This window comes from Phyllobates terribilis, unplaced genomic scaffold (genome assembly GCF_046119375.1).
Source record: "Phyllobates terribilis strain yellow unplaced genomic scaffold, ASM4611937v1 Scaffold_1__5_contigs__length_1240528914, whole genome shotgun sequence".
NCBI classification, from domain to species: Eukaryota; Metazoa; Chordata; class Amphibia; order Anura; family Dendrobatidae; genus Phyllobates; species Phyllobates terribilis.
In genome coordinates this window covers 1,014,362,320-1,014,388,213 of record NW_027362761.1, presented here as the reverse complement: position 1 = coordinate 1,014,388,213, position 25,894 = coordinate 1,014,362,320, and the positions used below count along the sequence as shown (strand labels likewise).

Genomic DNA, 25,894 nt, shown 5'->3' with positions numbered 1-25,894 from the left:
ACCATAAGGCTACAATAAAATAGTGTGCAATTGTTGTGAATTTTCAGAACTATTTCCACAATGGAAATCTGGAACAGTTTAGGCTGACGGGGATAGTTACCAACCTGGAAGAAGACAACGACATATCTTGCTCCTTTCTCTGCTAAATTAAGCATGAAACGCTCCACCAAGAAAAAGAAATGTAAACTTTGTCCTTTTTTCAGGGATTCATCAAAGGCGCAGAATAATAATAATGAATCTCCATCAATGACGAAGATGTCAGATTCCACATAATCATTAAGAAGGCTTGCAAAGCTGAAGCAAGAGAAGAAAATAAGTTGTGCTAGTTGGTTTAAAGCAGTGTTTCCCAAACTCCAGTCATCGCAGCCCCCAAAATTTCATGTTTTCATGATTTCCTTTGTATTGTACAGGTGATGGAAGTATTACTAACCCCTTCATGTCCTTTGATATACCTATATGTTACGTTCAGATATGGGCTCCCAACCTTTGAAGTATGGGTACTTCATGGAGATCGTGAGTGGCACTGAAGCTGTGCGCGCGCGATCTCCACCGGGAACTCGGCTTACGTGATAGCCGAGCTCAGAGTGTCACTGTCAGGAGCAGTGCCCGCACTGCCCCCAGCTGTTTAGCTACCTAAATGCCACAATCAATATTGATCACAGCATTTGGGAGGCTTGGAAAGGGAGGGAGCTCCCTCTCCAATCCGATTTGCCCCACCATTAATGTCATCGGGAGGGCTCGATCATTGTCATGGCAACCAGGTCATCATAACAACCTCCAAGTCTGCCAGAGACAGTGGCCTGCTTAAACCATGCCAGGAGCATGGTCTCAGAGAGGCTTCTGTTAGTGTAAGACTGACAGCTATAATGCATTGCAATGCTGGTGCATTGCAATACATTATATTAGCAATCAGACTAATAAAAGTTAAAGTCCCATAGAGGGACTAAGTAAAAAAGTTAAATAAAAATTGTAAAAATATTTTAAAAAAATATCACAAAAATAAATTAAAGAATTGAAAATAATATTATACCAATAAATGGATATACAGTATTTATGTAAAAACAAAAACAAACAATAAAAGTACACACATTTGGTATCACCACATCCAGAATGACCCGACCTATAAGTTCATCTACCACTAGCGATCCAGAAGTGTGAGAAAGAGATGTCTCCACTCCACACACCTCCTTCAGCTTGCCCTCTGTTTCCTTAGGTTGTCTCGAGAGCTCCACGCCCGTCAGATGACATTCTTCTGAGTTGCGCAAAAATATTGCGACTTATTATGGTGTTTACGTCAGATCTCTGGAATAAACACCTTAATGAATCACTCTTCAAGTCAGCACATACCCTAAGAAGATATTAGGGTAGGTGTACACAGGCATTACAGCACTGGCATTTTGGATAAGATTTTACCAAATTTCATATGCATTCTGCATAAATAATATTTACTGATTTACCAATCTGCAGTGTGTCAATTTGTACTGCAGATTTTTATGCAGATTTCACCCCATCCCTTGCAAAGTGTGAAATCTGCAAATTCGCAGCATTTTCACAAAAAATCAGCATGATTTGATAATTGGTACTTTGCAAATTCCACGGTGGATCAGTTTTTGGGACATACCTTATAACAACAATACTCATTTTAGGGTAGAACAATTTAATTTTTTTTGTGAAGTCTAAATTAGGTGATATACTAGGTGAACAGGTACAGTTGTGATTCTTGCAACTTTTGTTAATTGTGTTTCAGCATCACCAAACTAACCATTTTCTATAAATGCATACTTACATTGACTTTTGGTGAATCATATATTTACACTTTTTAGCAATCGATTCATAACGCTTCTTAAGCCCTAGATAATCAACATAGAACAGAAAATCAATGGTAAATAACAAACATCCCTTTATATCAGCATACAAGAAAGTTTCAGAATTCTTGAAAATAAAAAAATTATCAAAAAATGTAAGGATCAAAATAAGGTGGTCACTCTTAGTAGACAAACAATTTGATCTAAATTTGAATTAACACATTTACATACAGTTTTACACAAATTTACCAAGTATTTGTGCAAGTTTTCTAGTAGAAAAATGTACATGTGCATATATGATTGACTCGACTGTGATCTCTTGCTACCTTATACATATATTTTAGTTCACACCAGAAACACCTAATTTAAATACATACAGTTAGGTCCATTTATATTTGGACAGTGACAACATTTTTCTAATTTTGGTTCTAGACATTACCACAATGAATTTTAAACAAAACAATTCAGATGCAGTTGAGGTTCAGACTTTCAGCTTTCATTTGAGGGTATCCACATTAAAATTGGATGAAGGGTTTAGGAGTTTCAGCTCCTTAACATGTGCCACCCTATTTGAACTTCAAGATGGCGCTTCTTCCCTTCTGAGCTTTGTACTGTGCCTCAAATTGCATACACTGCAATTCTGTTCACTGTTGTGCATCAATTTGTTGCACCAGCAGATAAGCCATCTGGTATACCATGTCATATATATTGTAATTAGTGCTGCTGCCTTGGTTATCTGTAAAATTGTTAATTTTGTGAAAGAAAATTGCAGCCAATTCTAAGAACTTGGGCCATGAACAACTTTGCCATTTCTGATAATGTTTACATTTCTGACAAGCACTGGGGTGTCGTGACATCACCTGATAAAGTTGTGACATCAACTGCTGAAGAGCTGACAGCACAACAAGCAGGTATTGCCTAGATTATGTTTTGACCACACATTGCAAGCACTGTGTATTGCTGTGTACCGTCTGGTTCCCAAGTCTTTTCCACCACAGAGTCATCATCATCCCTGATTTGACTAAGAGTTGCCTTTGTGTGGGAAATGGTCTGAGTTCCTTGACTTGCCAATCCTCAATAATTACCATCTAGGGATTTGCTCAGCCTTTGAGTGCTACTACCACTGCCAATGCCGCTACCACCGCCAATGCCTCTATCACCACAGCTCACAGAGCTAACAACACAATTTGGTTTTAACAAGATGTTATCTATCTACTTTGGCCCTATGTCATCTGAGGATGTAGGCTGACTGTTCGTCTCTTCCAATAAATCAATTAGAAGAAGTTTTTCTGGTTAAGTATGTTGCTTAGCTTTCGAGGTGCTGTGTGTTGGAGTACTATGAAGCAGAACAGAAACTGGTCTCATTGACGGAACGGAAATCTTGCTCTATACAAAATTAAGTGTTATGGTGGTGGACCAAGCAGAACACTGACTCCAGCTAATGGTGTCACTGTCAGAGGCTACATTTTCCTGATGTGATTAAGATGAGTGTCAGAGTTATTCCATTATACCCTCCAATTCCTTCATACTAATAAGCCTGCCAGAGGTAAAGAAAGCCAAGTATGATCTGTGTTTGGTACTATTACTACTGAGACAGTTGCTGCCAGCAGTGCCAGTGGTGTTGCTGCTTTTAGCGGCTACCATATCTTTTTCCGAGATATGTTTTTTTTTATCTCACACTACCACATCCTTTGTCAGTTTGGTTCAACAAGCATTTTTTCACAGAAATATAACATTTAATTTGTGTCCAATACTTAGTTACCACCCTTAGCCAACCCAGGAAAAATATGAAATCAATCAGAAATGCGGGGCAGGGTTCACAGGATGGAGAAAAATAATTATTCAATAAAGTCTACCTGTAATATTATTGGTGTGCATGTGTCTCCAATTAGACAATTTTAACACGTGTGGGAAAACAGACCTGCACAGTTAAATGTCTTGATTTCCTGTAATAACTTGTTTTCAAATTTTGCTTTGAAGGATATTAATTCCCCATGGCCAAAATGACTACAAAAAAACAAATACCAGGATGTAGAAACATTGCCTAGAAATGATGGAACAGACCAAACAAACCACAGTATAGTTGTGGGGTGTACCATTGCCAAACTGTAATATTAAAATAAGTATGCAAAAAGTTAAACTTTTGTAACTGTGCATAATTTTTTCATATTTTTTTGAGAGGAAAGATATTTTTTGTTTTAAATTCTCTCCCACAAAAATTGCTTAATCTTAAAAAACTAGTTTACTACGTAGGTACACGGAAAGTAATTTGCGGTAACAGCCAGCAGTGTTGTTGTGGTACCTGCAATTGTTAAACGCAACTAATAGAGCAATTACAAAACCTTAACCTTTTTTTGTATTTTTTAATTTGATATGTTTTTTTCTTTCTTATACATTTTTTTAAATTTTACAATGTAAGTTACATAAGCCTAAAATGATACATTGTAAAGTAGCTACACAGACATTAACAACCAGAAATAGAAATGAGGCAATAGCATGCAGCATCTTCGTGGGTTGTACGTTGCACTGCTGATAAATTGGACAATTAAAACAGATATTCAAATAATAGAATGTGACCTTTCTTTAAAAGATTAAAAAAACATGTCCCTATGCCGTTCCAAAATTAAACAAAACAACAAAAGCTAGGAAAGCTAGCAGGCACCTATGCAAAAAGCTGCTGTATGCAGATGGCGTGTGTATATGGGTCTAATATTAGATTAATTACAACAATGAAGTGTGAAAAAAAAAATTTTTTTTACAATGTACACACTTTGTAAAGTAGACAATTGTGTTTAAAATTCTGGATTAATAAGATCTTTCTTCAGGATGTAAAATAAAATGGCTTGCCCATCTTACAATGCAGGAAGCACTCTTTCTGTGATACAGCCCTGTATTCAGGATTTTGTTTTAGTTGCAAAAAGATCACTGAGGGGTTTAATACTACCCTCCTTGTATGCAGTGTGAGAAAAAAATACAGCTATTAAGATGCTGTTACTATAGTATATCACAGATCAATCAATTCAGTCACACTGAGAGACTTCTCATGTACAGCCCTTCACATACACAGCCCTTCTCATGTACAGCCCTTTATATCACTTAAATCTTTGGATTAGTATTCAGACTGAGATTTCTTGACCAATTTTTATCCTTAGGTGGAATAAGCTGTGAGCTCTGACCTCGTATCCAAACATGGCAAAGGAGCATAAAATGGCGCTCCTTGGCCGACTCCCATGTTTTATACTGGCTGTGATAGCTTCTCAAATTGGCTATTTCATGTGATAGATGTCATATTTTGGTCAATTGTATGCAGTAATGTATTACAAAGAAAATTTGAAAACTATCTTTTTTTTACACTTTTTTAGATAAAACATCAATTGCTTTTATCACTATATGAAACTTTTCCACTGGCAATATTCTAAACTCACCTGAGTCCTCCTCTTTTTTCTCTTTGCTGGTGTCAGATGCATCTTCTTCTTGGTTTGGACCTCCAGAGGCCATTGTTGTTGAAAACTTGTATAATGGAATGAAAAATATTGATTTTTATTACGATAAAAGTATTAATTTGCAAAATATTTCCCGTATTTTTCACAATGACAGCCATAACCAAATGAAGTTGATGCATCACAGGTTAGATTTGCCTTATGAATGAGTTCTCATGTTTTCTTAACTAGCCCTCTTGGTCTGAGTGCTGGTTAGGACCAAAAAGCCTCTACGCAAAATAAGAAGGCACCAGTATTATGAACGGTACATTGTATATGGGAGCCGTCTTACAAATTTTGATGGAATTTCAAGTTGCAACTTTGTGGTAGAACCAGCAAACTTGGCTTAAAAAGTGAAATATTAAAAACAATAGTTTTTTTAAAAGATTCTTTTTAACTGGACCTTTTCTGTGTGAGGCTAAGCTTTGTGTTATTTTACATAGATTTTTTTTCTGAACATGAAACATTTCTTCCTTTCACTCATGAAAGCTGGGTTTACCTCAAAGGAAAGAAAACCACTTTAGAGGTTTTTAAATTTAAATTATTTTTTAAACTTTAAACTAAAAGGATTTTCTGTTTTTAAACTTTTTTTCTGTTCACATGATATTGCTGGCTAAAAATAATAAAATTAGTTTTACTCCCTCTCTATACGTCCAGTGATAACTACACATTGCTGCCCTTTTTTGATAGCCTACAGCGGTGATGTCATGACAGCAGGGCAAGGGACTGCTGCAGCCAATTAATGATATATGGTTTTCTAAATATTTTAAAAATATAAATCTGAAAATTGTGATGGTCATTTATATATAGACTTCCGGAGTCAACTCAATACTTTGTAGTTAGCTGCAATTACTACTGCAAGTCTTTTGGGGTATGTCTCTACCAGAAAATAGTAGCAGAAAAGGCAACAGTATTTACTTGCCCAGATCGCAAAAACCCATGTACTAAAAGGATGCAGCAAACCACTTTGATAAGGGTGGAGGCAACACAGGTGCAAAATGATCAGACAACCACTCACAACCTACCAATTCGTGGAGGGGGTAATTCCTTAGTATTGAAATTAATTGCACACAAATAATGCTTGTATAAAGGGCTGGTCAAATAGGCAGTAAGTCAGATACTGTGCACTACATATTAGTGACATCCATACTATTAGATTAGGCCGACTACCCAGCAATATATAAGTGCCACCCACTGAGACAGACACCCCCAGTTTACAAGGCCAACATAGATGGTCTTGGCTGCACCCTGCTTAAAAATGATGTATCCAGGGGGATTTCTGCATCCTGATAGTGCATGAGTTTTTGTGATCTAGGCAGGTAAATAATCTTGCATTTTCTTCCATTATTTTTTGAATTTTTGGGAATTTTAAATTCCTTATGGCTTTGCTTTTAATTTTATGTCTCTACCAGTATTGGACATCTAGACCTGCAGAAGAAATTTTTATTATTTTTTGACACTGTTAGGCTGTATTTTTAGGGTCATTGGCCTGCTGAAAGGTGAACCTACACCCAAGTCTTTTGCAGCCTTCCTCCACAATTGCACTGTATTTATCTTCTTCATCCATCTTCCCATAAACTTTGACCAGCTTCATTGTCCCTGGTGAAGAAAACCATTTCCAGACCATGATGCTGCCATCACCCTGTTTGACAGTTGGGATGGTGTTTTTAGGGTGATGTGCAGTGCTAGTTTTCTGCCACACATAACATTTTGCATTTAGCCTAATTTTGTTTTACTTTGGTCTCATCTAACCAGAACACCTTCTACATTCTAGCTGTGTCCCCTACATGGCTTTTTGCAAACAGAACTTTTTATGGCTTGCTTTCAAAAAAGGCCAGATTTGTGGCATACACGACTAATAGTAGTCCTGTGCACAGATTATTCTACCTGAACCTGTGAATCTCTGCATCTTCTCCAGAGTGACCATGGGCCTCTCGGCAGCTTTTCTAACTAGTGTTCACCTTGCTTGGGATGTCCATGTCTTGGTAGGTTGTGCCATACGCCTTCCATTTTTGGATGATGAATTGAACTGTAATCCTTGAGATGTCCAGAGCTTTGGCTGTAGTTTTTTAACCTAACGCTGCTTTACTCTTCTCCACAACTTTATCCCTGACCTACTGTATTTTGTGTGTTCCTTGGTTTAGTTGATGCTGTTTGATCTCTAATTTTCTCAAAAAAGTCTTTGAGGCCTTCACAAAACAGCTTTAGTTATAATGAGTATAAATTACACACAGGTGTAACTACACTCAATTTCCTAATTATGTGACTTCTGAAGGCAAATGGTCACTCAGCATTTTATTTAGGGGTATCAGACTACAGGGGGCTGAATACAAATGGACGTCACAATTTTCAGATTTATATTTTCAAAATAATTAGACACTCATGTATCATTTCCTTTACACTTTACAAACACTTGCTACTTTGTGTTGGTATATCACATAAATTCCAATAAAATACATTTAAGTTTGTGGGTGTAACATGAAAAAATGTGGAAAACTTTGCAGGGTACAAACACTTTTTTATGGCACTGTATGTATCCCCAAACAGAGTAAAAAATAAAATAAAATTTCTCCTGCTAAAAAACAAAGCTTCACACAGCAATGTCAGCGAAGAAAAAAGTTATGGCTGCTGAAATGCAGGGAGGCAAAAATGCTTATTCTAAGGGGTTAAAAGTTTTAGGCAGGTGTGAAAAAAATGCTGCAAAGTAAGAATGTTTTAAAAAATAGAAGTGTCAATAGTTTCGTTTTATCAATTATCAAAAATGTAAAGTGAATGACCTAAAGAGAAATCAAATGCAAATCATTATTTGGGGTGACCGCCCTTTACCTTCAAAACAGCATAAAATCTTCTAGGTTCACTTACATGCACAAAGTCAGGGATTTTATAGAATTATAGTCAGGTTTATGAGTAACCAATTAATCTAAGGTTAGATGAAGCCCTACGCATCGTGAAACAACTGTCTACTTGTTGCACTTCCCACCCTGCATGGTTTTGAAGTTTTACCAATGCATAAAAAAATTAAATTGGTGAGTGACACGCTTTTCTAGATGGGGAACATTACCTACAACTATATCATGAAATACCATCTATGTCAGTGAATGTGATCATCGATCTTCCATAGATCCAGTTGGACGAACACTTTGGGGGGCTTCGTTGCTGGAATAAATCAATTCTTCAGAAATGATGATGAGAAAAAGTTTTTTTTTTTTTCATACCTACATAGGAGTTACGCCTGCCAAAATTCCCCCAGGTGTGTGTAACCAACACACTCCTACTCTCCCTCCATAGGGTATCACCCTATTCTGTGCTCTGTTTCCCCCTTTTAGATTTATTCATTGATCTTCCATAGCATTTGAGTAATAATTACAGCATTTTTCTACATCAACCTAAAATTTTTGCATAGTGCTGTATGTATATATAAAGCTATACAACTTAGTAATATACTTTATGCTTTGATTGCTTATTATTTGAAAAATATTTGAGAGTAACAGAGGGATCTGCTATTAAATGTGGAGACTGAAAAGCCATACATTCTCTGCTCTCAACTACAATGTGGATACATAATGTTGCACAATGTGTTAAAAGAAGACATAGATTTCACCTTCTTCATTGCAAATCTCCATCATAGTAGACATGCTGTAGATCTGAAAATCCACTACATGTGATAAATGTTTGGTAAATCCTATTTAGATATTTTGTGCTTTGTTACAATTTCTCCTTTAGCTTAGGCAGATCATCTCCACTAACCTGATTTATAAAACCTACAATAACCATGTTTTGAGAAAGGGATGTACAAATATACTAAATATTGTATTTACCTTATCTAAGCAGAATTAGATGCAGCTCTAATAACGGTCCAGTCTTCTGATCCCAGGGATTGTTTACTGCCAGCACTCAGCTGTCTCCATCCATTGTGATCATGAAGAGGAGGGGTAATGGAGAAAGCAGTTTAGTTTCGTTTCTCAGGCTTCAACCAAAGCAGATTGGTTTCTATTTATAAGAATTCTCTCCAGCACTAGCATGGCAGAAATTGTGTCTAAGGTTTCAGGTTCTAATACCAATGTATGTAAAGCATGAAAATGTAATAGATATACCACTAAGCAACAGCTTGTCAATAAAACAAGAACAAGAATACAATTATCATGATCATCCAAAAGGATAACAGAGTATATGGAAATACATGATCTACAAGCTACATTTACTCTATGGAATAGAACGGCCATGTGGCACCAGCGATGTGGTCATCGGTGGCAGACTCCCTAGTGGTCCCGAGCAGTCTTAATGCACTGCTGTGATCATGGGATAATCAGAATGTTGTGGATGAAGCTGCTGTCATAATATCTGGATTAGTTGCTTTAGTTTAAACTACTAGACACATTAAGTGATTGTTTTTATTTTGTTTCAATGTTTTCACCTTAATTCCTTCTCAGCTGGTTGGAATATTAGTTTCTTGTTCGAATTGTCAAGAACAGAGCATGTCACAGAATTGTGGTATTTTGTATTTTTAGTAAACATGTTATTTGCTAACACATTGAATTTGGAATATTTGTGGGAAATGGTTGCATGTGGTGCTTGGTCGGTGATCTATGTCGTAGAACCAGTCCCAGACTGCGACTAAAATTCAAACCTGGCATTTGAAAGCTCATAAGTTCATGCTGCCCCACACTCCCCCTTCTCCAGGTGGACGTCTCTATTACAAATATTATCCTGCCTGGAGGAACTCAAGCTTATAGAAGTTGTCCACTACTTTTACATTGATGCCCTATATACAGATATTCACCAGTGACATTCTTGACGATCTTAATTATTAAATTTCCTTTTTCCTTTCCATTTCACCCAGACTTCTATGACCACTTCTTTCATCCATAACTCATGCCTACAAAATGTAACATACATATGTTTTATTGATAGTTAATTTTGAGATCATAGAACATTTTGGACATTATTCTATTCTAAGAGTAAACTGAGCTAAATCTATTTTTTTGCCTTTGGATAAATTAATTATTATTATAATGTTGTAATATTTATGAAAAAGATACATCTGAAAAGTGACAAAGATTACAACTTTGAACTATTCCATAATTTAGGCACAACTGTCACATATTCTTGGAATAATTTTCACGAAAGTAAATTCTTGAGGGAATATTTTATTACAAGTCATAGAGAAAAGTTAAAATCCATACATCATCTCCGGAGAGTGGACAAGTACCCCCCACAATTGCGTAAATTTCTCTGATGATTGGAGGCAGGGGAGTTGTGTCTCCCTGACAAACAAGTGGCAGCGGTCGGATCGGTGTTATCTCTCCGGTGTCATCTGAGACAAAGTGGTAACAGTGGTGGGATCTGGGTGACCTCCCCACCCTCCCGGGGGGATTCCTGTATAGTGGTGAAAGGATGAAAACCAGTGTGCCCTTGAACCTTGTATATGGTGTGGCTTACCTAAAGTTTGTTTGTGAAAACCTTTTTGAGTTGATACATATGCCTCGGCACCAGAGGTAGACTAAAGTCATTTTTTATTTATTTTTTTAAATATGAGACAAATGTGGGAAATGATTAACAAGAGTTTGCATCAGATCATAACGCTGTAATTCCCCTTCAGGGGCAAGACTCATGCCACAAAAGATATACTATGATATGATTTTTACCTTTCTTTTTTTTGCAAAACTTTACAATATTGAAAATATATTTCCTTTAAAAAACTGAGGACCTAATTGATCTAAGCCCCTTGTTCAGTCCTACATTTCTAGTGTTCATTGCTATTGCCAAGAAAAAATAATTTCCATCCCAGGCCCTTTTAGCATACTTGACACTACTTTTCCCAAAGCTGGGAAAGAACTATTGCTCAATTTCAGTGATACATTTTGACATTTTTTCTAAAAGTCCAGCTATTAGAATCATGTGAATATATCTCTCCTTAATAGTGTTGAGCGATACCTTCCGATATCGGGAAATATCGGATCGGATTGGATCGGACCGATACCGAAAAAGTATCGGATATCGCCGATTCCGATACCGGAAACCAATGCAAGTCAATGGGACAGAAATATCGGAATGAATATAAACCCTTTCTTTCCTTGTAGGTTAATTCTACATGAAGTAAAACAACTAAGAATAATGTAGAATGTATTGGGGGAGGTGGGGGAGACAATAAAGGCATAGAGGTTTAGCCCAATCAAATGGAATAGCAGGAATTAATTTTTTTTTTAAGACGTTCTGAGTTACGGAAATATTGACTATGTTAAGTATTTTTATATTTTGTCAGATATTTATGTTTCACTACTTCCATGCTCTTCACCTTCTTTTTTACTTCTCCCACACTTTCTCCTTCATCATCTTCAGCATCTTTTTCATCCACTTCTTCTTCACCTTCTTCATCTTCTTCTTCTTCACCTTCTTCGTATTATTCTTTTTTTTTACATTCTTCATATTCTACTTCTTCATCTTCTTCTTCTTCTTCTTCTTCATCATATTCTTATTTGTGGCAGGCATTCCTGTAGTTGTTATCTATAAAAGGTTGGACATTACACCTTTCGTTCTGCCCGTCACAAAAGATTTACAACAGGATTTGTCCGCGTTCAGTTTGGCCTGCAGCAGCAGGTCTTTTCCAGGGGCACCACGAGGAGGAACGGACTCACCCCCATGCACTGCTTAGTCATCTTCTGCTTATAATTTAGATATTATCTTTTGCTCTGAATTTTAGTCTTATGCTTAATGTTCTTCCGCTTTTTGTTCTGCAGCTTCTTGTATTTCTGCTTCTTGGTTTTCTGCCTCTTGTTCTTCTGTATCTTGGTGCTTGTCTTCTCTTCTTTGTCCTCTTGGTCAACTTCTTCAGGGTCATCTTCTTGGTCTTCTTCGGGGTGGTCTTCAGGGTCGTCGTCTTCGGGGGTCGTCGTCTTTGGGGTCCTCGTCTTCTTCGGGTTGGTCTTCTGGGTCCTTGTCTTTGGGGTCCTTGTCTTCTTCGGGGTGGCCTTCAGGGTCCTCGTCTTCTTCGGGGTGGTCTTCAGGGTCCTCGTCTTCTTCGGGGTGGTCTTCAGGGTCCTCGTATTCAGGGTTGTCGTCTTCGGGGTCCTCGTCTTCTTAGGGTTGGTCTTCGGGGTCCTCGTCTTCAGGGTCCTCGTCAGGGAGATCTAGAGTGATTACCAAGAACCATTTCAAAAAGCTTGAACTTGGAAATGTAGCAGAAGGTACAAGAAAGCTGAGGAACTACCGAGGACCAGCTGACGGTACTGGAACCCGGATGGGTAGCAGAAGGTACAAGAGCCAATGGAACTGCCGAAGACCAGCTGACGGTACTGGAACTCAGTTACTAAGCAGGAGGTACCTGTGCCAGAAAGCACTACCAAGGACCAGCAGATGTTGGTGGAACTTGGATACCGAGAAGGAGGCACCTAATCCAAAGGCACTGTCAAGAACCAGCTGACGGTACTGGAACCCGGATGGGTAGCAGAAGGTACCCATGTAAAAAAAAGTTCAAGGCCGCGAGCCGGCCGCAGTTACCAAAACCCACAGTCCTACAGGGGGTGCTTGTCCTATTGGCACTATGGAACCAGCCTTCATTGCCAGATCCCGCAGCCCACATAGGAGTCACCTAAACTGCAGGTACCATAGAGTCGGCTAACCCGACCGCAACACGACAGGACAACGCATTGGAGGCAAAGTGACGTTGACACTACCCGGAAACAGCTGGCGTGCTGGAACCAGGCTGGGCAGGAGGGAGTACCCGTGCCAAAGTCACTGCCGAGGACCAGCTGACGGTACTGGAACCCGGATGGGTAGCAGAAGGTACAAGAGCCAATGGAACTGCCAAAGACCAGCTGACGGTACTGGAACTCGGTTACTAAGCAGGAGGTACCTGTGCCAGAAAGCACTACCAAGGACCAGCAGACGTTGGTGGAACTTGGATACCGAGAAGGAGGCACCTAATCCAAAGGCACTGCCGAGAACCAGCTGACGGTACTGGAACCCGGATGGGTAGCAGAAGGTACCCATGTAAAAAAAAGTTCAAGGCCGCGAGCCGGCCGCAGTTACCAAAACCCACAGTCCTACAGGGGGTGCTTGTCCTATTGGCACTATGGAACCAGCCTTCATTGCCAGATCCCGCAGCCCACATAGGAGTCACCTAAACTGCAGGCACCATAGAGTCGGCTAACCCGACCGCAACACGATAGGACAACGCATTGGAGGCAAAGTGACGTTGACACTACCCGGAAACAGCTGGCGTGCTGGAACCAGGCTGGGCAGGAGGGAGTACCCGTGCCAAAGTCACTGCCGAGGACCAGCTGACGGTACTGGAACCCGGATGGGTAGTAGAAGGTACAAGAGCAAATGGAACTACCGAGAACCAGCTGGCGGTGCTGGAACCCAGGGTAAATACTAAAAACAGAGTGGAGCCAGAAGTGTAATTGGAGCAAGTTTTAAATCCATAGTACAGTGGATGTGGACAAAGCAGGAGAATTTGCCGGACACACAGCTGGGGATCAGCTGACGTTACTGAACCCCAATAACACTGGAGCAAGCGTTGACTGTGCAGACGGCACTTCTAAGCAGCAACTAGCGGTATTGGAGCCCAGGGTAAATACTAAAAACGAAGGAGCCAGAGGTGTATTTGGAGGAGGTTTTAAATCCGTAGTACAGTGGATGTGGACAAAGCAGGAGAATTTGCCGGACACACAGCTGGGGATCAGCTGACGTTACTGAACCCCAATAACACTGGAGCAAGCGTTGACTGTGCAGACGGCACTTCTGAGCAGCAACTAGCGGTATTGGAGCCCAGGGTAAATACTAAAAACGGAGGAGCCAGAGGTGTATTTGGAGGAGGTTTTAAATCCGTAGTACAGTGGATGTGGACAAAGCAGGAGAATTTGCCGGACACACAGCTGGGGATCAGCTGACGTAACTGAACCCCAATAACACTGGAGCAAGCGTTGACTGTGCAGACGGCACTTCTGAGCAGCAACTAGCGGTATTGGAGCCCAGGGTAAATACTAAAAACGGAGGAGCCAGAGGTGTATTTGGAGGAGGTTTTAAATCCGTAGTACAGTGGATGTGGACAAAGCAGGAGAATTTGCCGGACACACAGCTGGGGATCAGCTGACGTTACTGAACCCCAATAACACTGGAGCAAGCGTTGACTGTGCAGACGGCACTTCTGAGCAGCAACTAGCGGTATTGGAGCCCAGGGTAAATACTAAAAACGGAGGAGCCAGAGGTGTATTTGGAGGAGGTTTAAAATCCGTAGTACAGTGGATGTGGACAAAGCTGGAGAAATTGCCGTCCGCACAGCAGGGGAACAGCTGACGTTACTGAACCCCAATAACACGGCAGCAAGTGTTGACTGTGCAGACGGCACTTCCGAGCGCCAACTGGCGGTGTTGGAGCTCAGGGATAATACTGAAAACAGAGGAGCCAGAGGTGTAATTGGAGCAACTTTAAAATCTGTAGTAGTGAGAATGTGGACAGAGCAGGAGAAATTGCCGTCCGCACAGCAGGGGAACAGCTGACGTTACTGAACCCCAATAACACGGCAGCAAGTGTTGACTGTGCAGACGGCACTTCCGAGTGCCAACTGGCGGTGTTGGAGCTCAGGGATAATACTGAAAACAGAGGAGCCAGAGGTGTAATTGGAGCAACTTTAAAATCTGTAGTAGTGAGAATGTGGACAGAGCAGGAGAAATTGCCGTCCGCACAGCAGGGGAACAGCTGACGTTACTGAACCCCAATAACATGGCAGCAAGTGTTGACTGTGCAGACGGCACTTCCGAGCGCCAACTGGCGGTGTTGGAGCTCAGGGATAATACTGAAAACAGAGGAGCCAGAGGTGTAATTGGAGCAACTTTAAAATCTGTAGTAGTGAGAATGTGGACAGAGCAGGAGAAATTGCCGTCCGCACAGCAGGGGAACAGCTGACGTTACTGAACCCCAATAACACGGCAGCAAGTGTTGACTGTGCAGACGGCACTTCCGAGCGCCAACTGGCGGTGTTGGAGCTCAGGGATAATACTGAAAACAGAGGAGCCAGAGGTGTAATTGGAGCAACTTTAAAATCTGTAGTAGTGAGAATGTGGACAGAGCAGGAGAAATTGCCGTCCGCACAGCAGGGGAACAGCTGACGTTACTGAACCCCAATAACACTGGAGCAAGTGTTGACTGTGCAGACGGCACTTACGAGCGCCAACTGGCGGTGTTGGAGCTCAGGGATAATACTGAAAACAGAGGAGCCAGAGGTGTAATTGGAGCAACTTTAAAATCTGTAGTAGTGAGAATGTGGACAGAGCAGGAGAAATTGCCATCCGCACAGCAGGGGAACAGCTGACGTTACTGAACCCCAATAACACTGGAGCAAGTGTTGACTGTGCAGACGGCACTTCCGAGCGCCAACTGGCGGTGTTGGAGCTCAGGGGTAATACTGAAAACAGAGGAGCCAGAGGTGTAATTGGAGCAACTTTAAAATCTGTAGTAGTGAGAATGTGGACAGAGCAGGAGAAATTGCCATCCTCACAGCAGGGGAACAGCTGACGTTACTGAACCCCAATAACACGGCAGCAAGTGTTCACTGTGCAGACGGCACTTCCGAGCGCCAACTGGCGGTGTTGGAGCTCAGGGATAATACTGAAAACAGAGGAGCCAGAGGTGTAATTGGAGCAACTTTAAAATCTGTAGTAGTGAGAATGTGGACAGAGTAGGAGAAATTGCCGTCCGCACAGCAGGGGAACAGCTGACGTTACTGAACCCCAATAACACTGGAGCAAGTGTTGACTGTGCAGACGGCACTTCCGAGCGCCAACTGGCGGTGTTGGAGCTCAGGGATTACAGTTCAGGTGGTAGAAACATGAACAGAACAGGAGACCTGGATACTGTTGCCAACCAATTATTTATTCTGGAAGAGGACTGGCAAATTCATGAGAGATCCAGGCCTTGTTCATTTTGAGAAAAGTAAGCCGGTCAACGTTATCGGAGGATAGTCGCATGCGACGGTCTGTTAGTTCACCACCTGCGGCACTAAAGACGCGTTCCGATAATACACTAGCAGCAGGGCAAGCTAGCACCTCCAATGCATACTGACTAAGCTCTGGCCATGTATCCAGCTTACAGACCCAAAACTTGAAGGGAGAAGAGCCGTCTGGGAGTACACTAAGAGGGCAAGACATGTAGTCTGTCACCATCTGACGGAAACGTTGCCTCCTGCAGACTGGAGCCGTCTGTGATGATGTAGACATTTGTGGCGGCTGGGACACAAAACTTTGCCACATTTCGGCCATACTGGTCTTGCCTTGTGCTGAGGCGTTGCTTCTGCTCCCTCTTTGTGCAGAGCTTCCTCCACTGCCTTGACGCACTGAGCTGCTTTGTAAAGCACTAGCAGCACTGCTCTCGGTTGGAATGGAGAACATGATGGAATGCACCAGTGCGTCTTGGTACTCCCGCATTTTACGCTCCCGGTTCAACGTGTTATGAGGCTTTGTAAGTTGTCCCGGTAGCGAGGATCTAGGAGGGTGGACACCCAATAATCAGCCGTGTTGAGAATGTGGGCGATGCGGCGGTCGTTTCTCAGGCACTGCAGCATGAAATCAACCATGTGCTGCAGACTGCCAACTGGCCAAGAAACGCTGTCCCCTGCTTGAGGCGTGATCTCTGCCTGCTCTGCATCACCCCACCCTCACTCTAGATACTGACTACTAGAGCATTGTGTACCTCCCTCCTCTGGACAGATGTCTTCCTCATCCATTGACTCCTCCTCATCCTCCTCACAAAGTGTCCCCTGCCTAGGCCTTTGTGAGGAACCACGTTGCGCAGACTGTAGAGAAGCAGATGGCATTTGTGACTCCTCATCCTCCACCTCTTCCAAAACCTCGTCCCTTAGTGCTTGCAGTGTTTTTTCAAGCAGGCAGATAAGGGGGATAGTCATGCTGACTAGTGCATCATCTGCACTCGCCATCCGCGTGGAATAATCGAAGGCACGCAAAACGTGGCAAATGTCCTTCATAGAGGCCCACTCAGTGGTGGTGAAGTGTGAACGGCGCGCACTGCGACTTGTTTGCGCCTGCTGCAGCTGGTACTCCATTACTGCTGCCTGCTGCTCACACAACCTCTCCAACATATGTAACGTTGAATTCCACCTGGTGGGTAGGTCACATATGATGCGATGTTCCGGAAGACGTAATCGGCACTGCAGAGCTGCAATGCGTGATCTTGCATTGCTGGAACGCCGCAAGTGAGCGCACTCTATGCGGACCTTGTGAAGCAGTGCATCAAGATCCGGATAGTCCCTCAAAAAACTCTGCACGACCAAGTTGAGCACATGTGCCAGACATGGGATGTGAGTGAGGTTGCCTAGGCCCAGATTTCGGCCATTGTCACACACTACCATGCCTGGCTGGAGATTCGCTGGCACAAACCACACGTCGCTCTGCTGCTTGATGGCATTCCAGAGCTCCTGCGCTGTGTGGCTTCGATTCCCCAAAGAAATTAATTTTAATACGGCCTGTTGACGTTTGGCCACGGCTGTGCTCATATCGGTCATCATAACAGGTAACCGTTCACGGGTCGATGTGGAGGTAGACCGTGACGGCTCCTGCAGCGCTGATTCAGAGGAACTGGAGTATGAGGAGGAGTCAATGTGTACAGACTGGATTCCTGCAATCCTTGGAGTTGGCAGAACACGTACAGCGCCACTCTCAAGATTTGTACCCGGCTCCACAACATTTACCCAATGGGCAGTGAAGGAAAGGTATCGTCCCTGTCCATGCTTACTGGTCCACGCATCAGTGGTCAGGTGGACCTTGCTACTGACGGCGTTTTGTAGCGCATGTTTAATTTTTCCCTCCACATGATGTTGCAGGGCAGGGACGGCTTGTCTGCTGAAATAAAAGCGGCTGGGCACGTTGTATTGTGGGACTGCCAATGCCATAAAGTTACGGAATGTGTCAGTCTCCACCAGCCTGAATGATAGCATTTCAAGGGCCAGTAGTTTAGCAATGCCAGCATTCAGAGCCTGTGCTCGGGGGTGGTTTGCCGAGTATGGGTGCCTTTTCTCCCATGCCTGTGCTAACGATGGCTGTAGACTGGCCTGGGAGTGTGAGGATGACTGGGAAAATGGTGCTGTGGGTGGAATTACACTGTGTCTCTGTACAACAGTGCCAGAGATTCTTCCATGGCGATCCTGTGAGGAAGCCGAACCAGCTGTGTGTGAGCTGAAGGAAGAGGCTACAACACAAGCTGAAGAGGTGGTAGGTGGCGCTGTAGGTTGGCCTAGGTCTTCAGTGTGTTTTTGTAACTCCACCACATGCTTGGTCCGCACATGTTTCCACATATTTGTGGTATTGAGGTTGCTGACACTTTTCCCTCTTTTCACCTTCTGATTACACAGCTTGCATTTGACAAAGCAAATGTCATCTGCAACTGTGTCAAAAAAGAACCAGGCACTGCAAGTCTTGGGAGCGCCCGCTTTGGATTTTGGAAGAGCCATGCTCCTAATGGGTGCCGAAGTGGAGGCTACAGGCAACCAAGTCTGCCCCCTCCCTCTCCCTCCTTTTTGGGCCGTTCGGGGAATCTCTTCCTCAGAGCTGCTCCCACCACCTTCCTGTCCCTCACGCCATGATGGGTCAAGGACCTCATCATCTACACCACCCTCTTCAAACAACTGCTTCTCCTGGGTAGTCTCGACAGCACAGTACGCACCAGAAAGTGGCACCTGAGTCTCATCATCAGATGCGTACTGAGGTGTGCTGCTGACCATAGGCACTGGCCCACCCGCCTCTTCAGATTCAGAGAGACAAAACGGTTGTGCATCACTGCATACTACCTCTTCTTCAAATTCTCGAATTCTGCTTGGCTGTCCCCCTCTTTCCAAGCCAAGAGATTCAGAGAACAGAAGTAGAGATGGCTCCTGTCCAGGGCTCTCTGACTGCCTGGGCAATTTGGCAGGTGGTGAAGAGACAGATGGGTGCTCTTCAGTGCTCAGGACCTGAGAGGATCTGGAACTAATTGAAGTCGATGCGTTAGTTGCCATCCATCCGACAACGGCTTCAATTTGGTCCTCGCGAAGCAGTGGGGTACGGCTAGCTCCTACAAAGCTGCGCATAAAGGACTGTTCCCTGGTAAAACTGGGGGATGCTGAGTCACTGGTGCCCGCAGCAGGCACAGAATCCCCACGTCCTCTCCCTGCAGGCACAGAATCCTCACGTCCTCTCCCTGCAGAAACTCCACGCCCACGACCACATGCCTTACTCCCTGCCTTCTTCATCTTGGTAGACTGATAAAGATAGGCAGAAAAGTACTAAGGGCTTAGTGTGCTTATTCCTGAACAGCTGCTAACAGGTATAAGAAACACTAATTTTATAAAGTGTGGACTAGACTTTAATATGAGCTAATGTGGCCTACACAACTGTAAAGTGGAGTGTTTGGTGAACTTTATTTAGGTTTTTTTTGTCACAAAAAGACACTGGATGTGCCTAAAGATGTAAAACCGATAGTATCACAAACTTTTTGTAGCTATTACAATGTAGGAAGGTAACCTACAATGCAATAGATGAGGCTGCAAAAAATAGGCTAATACTAATCTGGCTGGGGCTGCAGGGCCCAATGCTGCAAAAAGGCTCCTCTAACTACTCCTATATAGTGTGTTTGGAACCAATTTAGCTGAATACGGATGGAACCACCACACTAATAGGAGATATCAGGAAAAATTATGAATTGGCAAAAAAGGACAATGTATGAGGCAGTGACACACACTGAGTGCACTACAACCAGACGTGGTTGAAGCACACACTACAGGGTGAGCTGCACTCACACACCAGACCTTGCAGACAGCGGTGAACAGCACAGATGCAGAGCACTGTGCACTAGCGCTGCAAGACCAAAAAAAATTCTCTATCTACTCCTATATAGTGTGTTTGGAACCAATTTAGCTGAATACGGATGGAACCACCACACTAATAGGAGATATCAGGAAAAATTATGAATTGGCAAAAAAGGACAATGTATGAGGCAGTGACACACACTGAGTGCACTACAACCAGACGTGGTTGAAGCACACACTACAGGGTGAGCTGCACTCACACACCAGACCTTGCAGACAGCGGTGAACAGTACAGATGCAGAGCACTGTGCACTAGCGCTGCAAGACCAAAAAAATTTCTCTATCTACTCCTATATAGTGTGTTTGGAACCAATTTAGCTGAATACGGATGGAACCACCACACTAATAGGAGATATCAGGAAAAATTATGAATTGGCAAAAAAGGACAATGTATGAGGCAGTGACACACACTGAGTGCACTACAACCAGACGTGGTTGAAGCACACACTACAGGGTGAGCTGCACTCACACACAGAGACCTTGCAGAAAGCGGTGAACAGCACAGAGAACTGTGCACTAGCACTGCAAGGCACAGCGATTTATAAAGTAGCTTGGGTAAAGCAGAATAGACCAAATAGGTAGCTAAAACTGTCCCTCAGAACAACAGCGTCCTATCCCTAACTGAATTCACAGCAGAGTGAGCTCAAAATGGCGGCGGCGTCTTTTACAGTGCATCATGACATCATTTCAGCAGCCAATCACAGCCATGCCATTAGTTAAGATGCCTACATGCCTAACAGGATGTGCCCACACTTCTTAGGATCCTCATTGGCTGAATAAAATGAAAATGGCTCATTGCATTATGGGAACTTCCGATTCCGGTATACGATATTGCAAAAGTATCGGAATTAAGTATCGGAATTCCGATACCGCGAATATCGGCCGATACCCGATATTTCAGTATCGGAATGCTCAACACTACTTCTTAATAAATATTTATTTGATGTCATTTATCTTAGATTACAAGGCTCAAGAGGGCACTGTTATATCCACCTTGATGATTTTCTGAGCTAGGTCCAAATTTCTACATAAAAATGCTAACAAAGCTTTTGATTCTGGATGATGAGGCGCCATTTTGAAAACAATGGCACTGATCCCAAAACAGGCAAAATCCCAAATGCTTTGTACAAGGGCTGGAGGCCTCTCATATGATGAGAGGTTGAAAAAGTTGAGTCTGTTTAGCTTAGAAAAACGACGCCTCAGAGGGGATCTCATTTACATGTATAAATATATGTATGGTCAGTACAAAGGACTAGCACATGACTTATTCCTTCCAAAGACCATACTAAGGACCAGGGGGCACTCATTACCGGTGGAAGAAAGGAGATTCTGGCAGCTAAACAGGAAAGGGTTCTGTACAGTCAGAGCAGTCAGACTGTGGAATGTCGACCACAAGAGGTAGTAATGGCCGACAATATAACAGCTTTCAAAAAAGGGCTGGATGATTTCCTCGATACACATCACATTGTGGGCTACAGTTAAATTAGACAAAATATCACACCTATAGTAGTTAGTGTTGAGCGAACATGCTCGACACTGCTCAGTACTCGCCCGAGCATCACGCTACTCGGGATATTCGGCGAGCACCAAGCATTTCCGGGTTACTCGGGCGGGAGCTCGGGTATCCGCCCTGCATGTTTGGCGCTCTTTACAGAGCCAATGAACATGCAGGGATTGCCAGCCAGTCACTGTAATGCCGCAGCCATGTTGGTTGTGGGCATTACAGTGATTGGCTGGCTGCACAGTGTCACCTCGAGTATTTAAAACCGGGCGCCGCCATCCTGGACACATTCGCTCCGGATCAGACAGTGTAGGGACAGCGTTGCTGATTTAGGGAGAGATATAAACTGCGAAATAGTTAGTGTAGGGTCTGTAAAGGATGCCAGATCAAACAGTCCTTCTCAGGACTAATATCCATCCCAGATATCAGGCAGGCAGGCTGTATAGGAGACGCAGTGGTTATACCAGCACACGCTGCATTACAGTCCTGTGTGCTGCTCATGTTGCTTCAATTGCTGGACTTAGCTCCAGGTCTCAGGGGACAGGAAAAATCCTTTTTTTTCATCTAAATCCTCTTTTTTTTCCCTCCTTCACACTGTACAAATACCCATCTTATTAACCTTTTGGTGTCTCCCCCCCCAAAAAAAAAGCGTGTCTCTGATTTTTCAGACACAAATATATCTGTTGAAAATAGTCAGGTGTAGGCTAGAGAAACAGAAGTGTTGATTGGCACTTCCACGGTTCAAACCTCTGTATTATCCACTTTTGGGCCATTTGTATCTAAAAAAAAAACAGTTTGAGTGTGTCGCTCACAGTTCAGCCGCAAATATATCTATTTAAAAAAGTCTGGTATACCCCAGTAAACAATAACTGTGGTTTTGCCATCCCACGGTAAAAAATCTCTATTATTCAGGTTTTGGTATATTTTCCGTAAAGAAAAACAGTAGTGTCTCCTGACTGTTGTGACACAAAAATATATCTGTTGAAAATAGTCTGGTGTAGGTCCGACAAATCCCAGTGTGGTTTTGCAGTTCCACAGGTCAAATCTCTGTACTATCCAGTTTTGGGCCCTTGGTATCTAAAAAAACACAGTTTGAGTGTGTTGCTCACTGTTCAGCCGCAAATCTATATATTTAAAAAAGTCTGGTATACCCCAGTAAACAATAACTGTGGTTTTGCCATCCCACGGTAAAAAATCTCTATTATTCAGGTTTTGGTATATTTTCTGTAAAGAAAAACAGTAGTGTCTCCTGACTGTTTTGACACAAAAATATATCTGTTGAAAATAGTCTGGTGTAGGCTCGACAAATCCCAGTGTGGTTTTGCAGTTCCACGGGTCAAATCTCTGTACTATCCAGTTTTTGGCCTTTGGTATCTAAAAAAAAAACAGTTTGAGTGTGTCGCTCACTGTTCAGCCGCAAATCTATATATTTAAAAAAGTCTGGTATACCCCAGTAAACAATAACTGTGGTTTTGCCATCCCACGGTAAAAAAATCTCTATTATTCAGGTTTTGGTATTTTTTACGTAAAGAAAAACAGTAATAGTTTCTCCCTGATTGTTCAGATTGTTTAAAAGAGTCGGGTGTAGGCCAGAGAAATAGAACTGTGGTTTTCCTCTTCCACGGTTCTAATCTACTTTTTATTACCCTTTTTCCATTGATAGTGCAAGTGTAAGCTATTTTACTTCCTTTACAATGGGCAAGGCGCGTGGCAAGGGACGTGGAAGTGGACGTTCTGGTGATGGTTCGTGCAGAGGACGGGGCCGTGGCCAAGGTGAAAATGTGCCACAACCAACAGCCACATCTTCTCGCTCCCACTTCTTGACCGAATTACTAGGGAAGCACAGAACAACACCAGTATTGAGAACTGATCAGTGTGAACAGGTTATTAATTGGATAGCAGATAATACTTCCAGTTACCTGGGCACCACCACCTCCGGTCTGTCTTCCACACGGTCAACTCTTAGTAGCCGTGAGTCTCGACCGCATACTTCTCCTCACCCTGATGCTCCTTCCTCCCACCATGCCGAGTGTCGTCAGACAGCAATTGATCCCACACTTGAACACTCTGAAGAGCTGTTCACTGGTCCATTTCCATATTTGTGCCCCTCGTCTGATACGCTTGAAGTGGTGGAAGAGGAGATACCATGTAGCGATGCCCAAATATTTGAACAGCCACGGCCACAGGAAGTCGACGCTGGCAATCTGTCACAAGAGGTGGACGATGACAAGACACAATTGCCAGGAAGTGAGGAGGCGCATCGTGGTGCGCAAGTGGAAAAGGAGGAGGTGGTGGATGATCTAGTAACTGACCCAACGTGGCCGGAGGACATGCAGAGTGAGGCCAGAAGCACACAGGGTGAGGGAGGCAGAGTACCCCAACAGGCAGGAAGAAGCAGTGTGGTGGCCGCAGACAGAAGGCGGGCACCCGTTCCCCGTAACACCAACACGAGGGACGTTGCCAGTACAAGCGGTAGGTCTTACAGAGTCTGGAATTTTTTTAAAGACTCTGCTGATAACCCCAAAAAGGCCATATGTTCCACCTGCCATGCCAGCATCAGCAGGGGTGACAAAACTACCAGCCTGACCACCACCAGCATGATCAGGCACATGGCAGCAAAGCAACCGACTTTGTGTGGCGAAACCCAGGGTCCACGACCAGTGTCAGCGGGTGTCACCACTTCTTCTTCCACTGTTGTGCATGCAATAGAACCCCCTGTTGTGTGTGCAAGGCAATCCCCTGTCCATTCTGCATGTAAAGATGCCCCCTCCTCTCAGTCTTCACTTGTTATGGCAGTTTCTCAAGAAACAGCATCAATGTCCATGTCCACGTCCTAGCGCAGCGTTCAATTGTCCATATCCCAGACCTTTGAAAGAAAGCGGAAATTCGCAGCTAACCCCCCACAGGCCACAGTCCTAAATTCGCACATTTCACGACTGCTTGCTTTGGAAATGTTGCCTTTTAGGCTGGTGGAGACGGAATCCTTCCGCAATCTTATGGCGGTGGCCGTTCCTCGGTACTCGGTCCCCAGCCGACACTATTTTGCCCGGTGTGCCATCCCCGCACTACACAAGCACGTGTCCCAAAGCATCTGCCGTGCCCTCAACAACGCAGTTACTGGGAGAGTCCACTTGACAACGGACACGTGGAAAAGTGCTTGTGGCCAGGGACGGTACATCTCTCTGACGGCACACTGGGTAAACATAGTGGAAGCCGGGACCCAGTCGGACCTTGGGACGGAACACATCCTCCCCACACCGAGGATTGCGGGCCCTATGTCAGTCACAGTTGCCCCGACAGTGTATAGCTCCTGCGCATCATCCTCCTCCTCCTCATGTTCAGCCTCCATCTCAGATATCACCACATCAGTTACAAGCTGGAAGCACTGCAGTACTGCCTCCGCCAAGCGGCAACACGCTGTGCTGAAACTCATAAGCTTAGGTGATAAACCTCACAATGCTGAAGAGTTGTGGATAGCTCTGAAAGAGCAGGGAGATGTGTCTCACACCCCTGAACCTACAGCCAGGCATGGTCGAGTGTGACAATGGCCGTAACCTGGTGGCGGCTCTGAGGCGAGGTGAGATCACACACGTACCATGCCTGGCTCATGTGCTTAACCTCGTGGTTCAGCGGTTTCTTAAATCGTACCCCGAGTTGCCAGATATGCTCGTGAAAGTACGATGCTTGTCAGCTCATTTTCGCAAGTCGGCTACAGCTTCCGCCGCCCTTGCTGTGTTGCAGCAGCGTTTGGAGCTTCCGGCACACCGACTGGTGTGTGATGTCCCCACACGTTGGAACTCTAGAGTACCAGATGCAACAAGGCCGTCGATATTCAGGTCAGACTCCACACATAAGACCTCAGGAGTGGACCTGGATGTCTGACATATGTACCATCCTGACAAACTTTGAGGAGGCCACCAAGATGGTGAGTGGCGATGACGCCATCATTAGTGTCAGCATCCCACTTGTCTGTCTTTTGCAACGCTCTCTGCAGAGAATTAAAGAGGAGGCATTGCAGCCAGAGTATGAAGAGATGGATCAAGAAGCCGTAGTGGGCGATTACACACAGCCCAGCCTCATCTCATCCCAACGTGCATTGGGGGATAATGAGGGAGAGGAGGAGGAGGAGGAGGAAGAACAGGAGCTGCTATCATGCGCTGTAGACGGTAGTACCTGTACAAGTGTCATACCGTTGGTTCAGCGTGGGTGGCCTGAGGACAGGGGGGAGGAGGAGGAGGAGGACAGCATGGTCAGT

The 25,894-nt window shown here is 43.6% G+C and overlaps 1 protein-coding gene across 3 annotated transcripts in view; it reads right to left on the bottom strand.

Annotated features, from left to right (window-relative positions):
- Positions 1–9,254, bottom strand: part of LOC141157235 (probable ATP-dependent RNA helicase DDX60) — a 233,263-nt gene extending 224,009 nt beyond the window's left edge. For all 3 annotated transcript variants that reach the window (XM_073644250.1, XM_073644254.1, XM_073644263.1), the window contains exons 1-4: positions 9,103–9,254; positions 5,231–5,315; positions 1,787–1,850; positions 105–294 (exon numbers count right to left, since the gene is read on the bottom strand). In XM_073644250.1, the coding sequence (XP_073500351.1) occupies positions 105–294; positions 1,787–1,850; positions 5,231–5,303 (327 nt within the window). In that variant the 5' untranslated portion in view covers positions 5,304–5,315; positions 9,103–9,254. The remainder of the gene's footprint in view (positions 1–104; positions 295–1,786; positions 1,851–5,230; positions 5,316–9,102) is intronic.
- Positions 9,255–25,894: the final 16,640 nt, after the last annotated feature.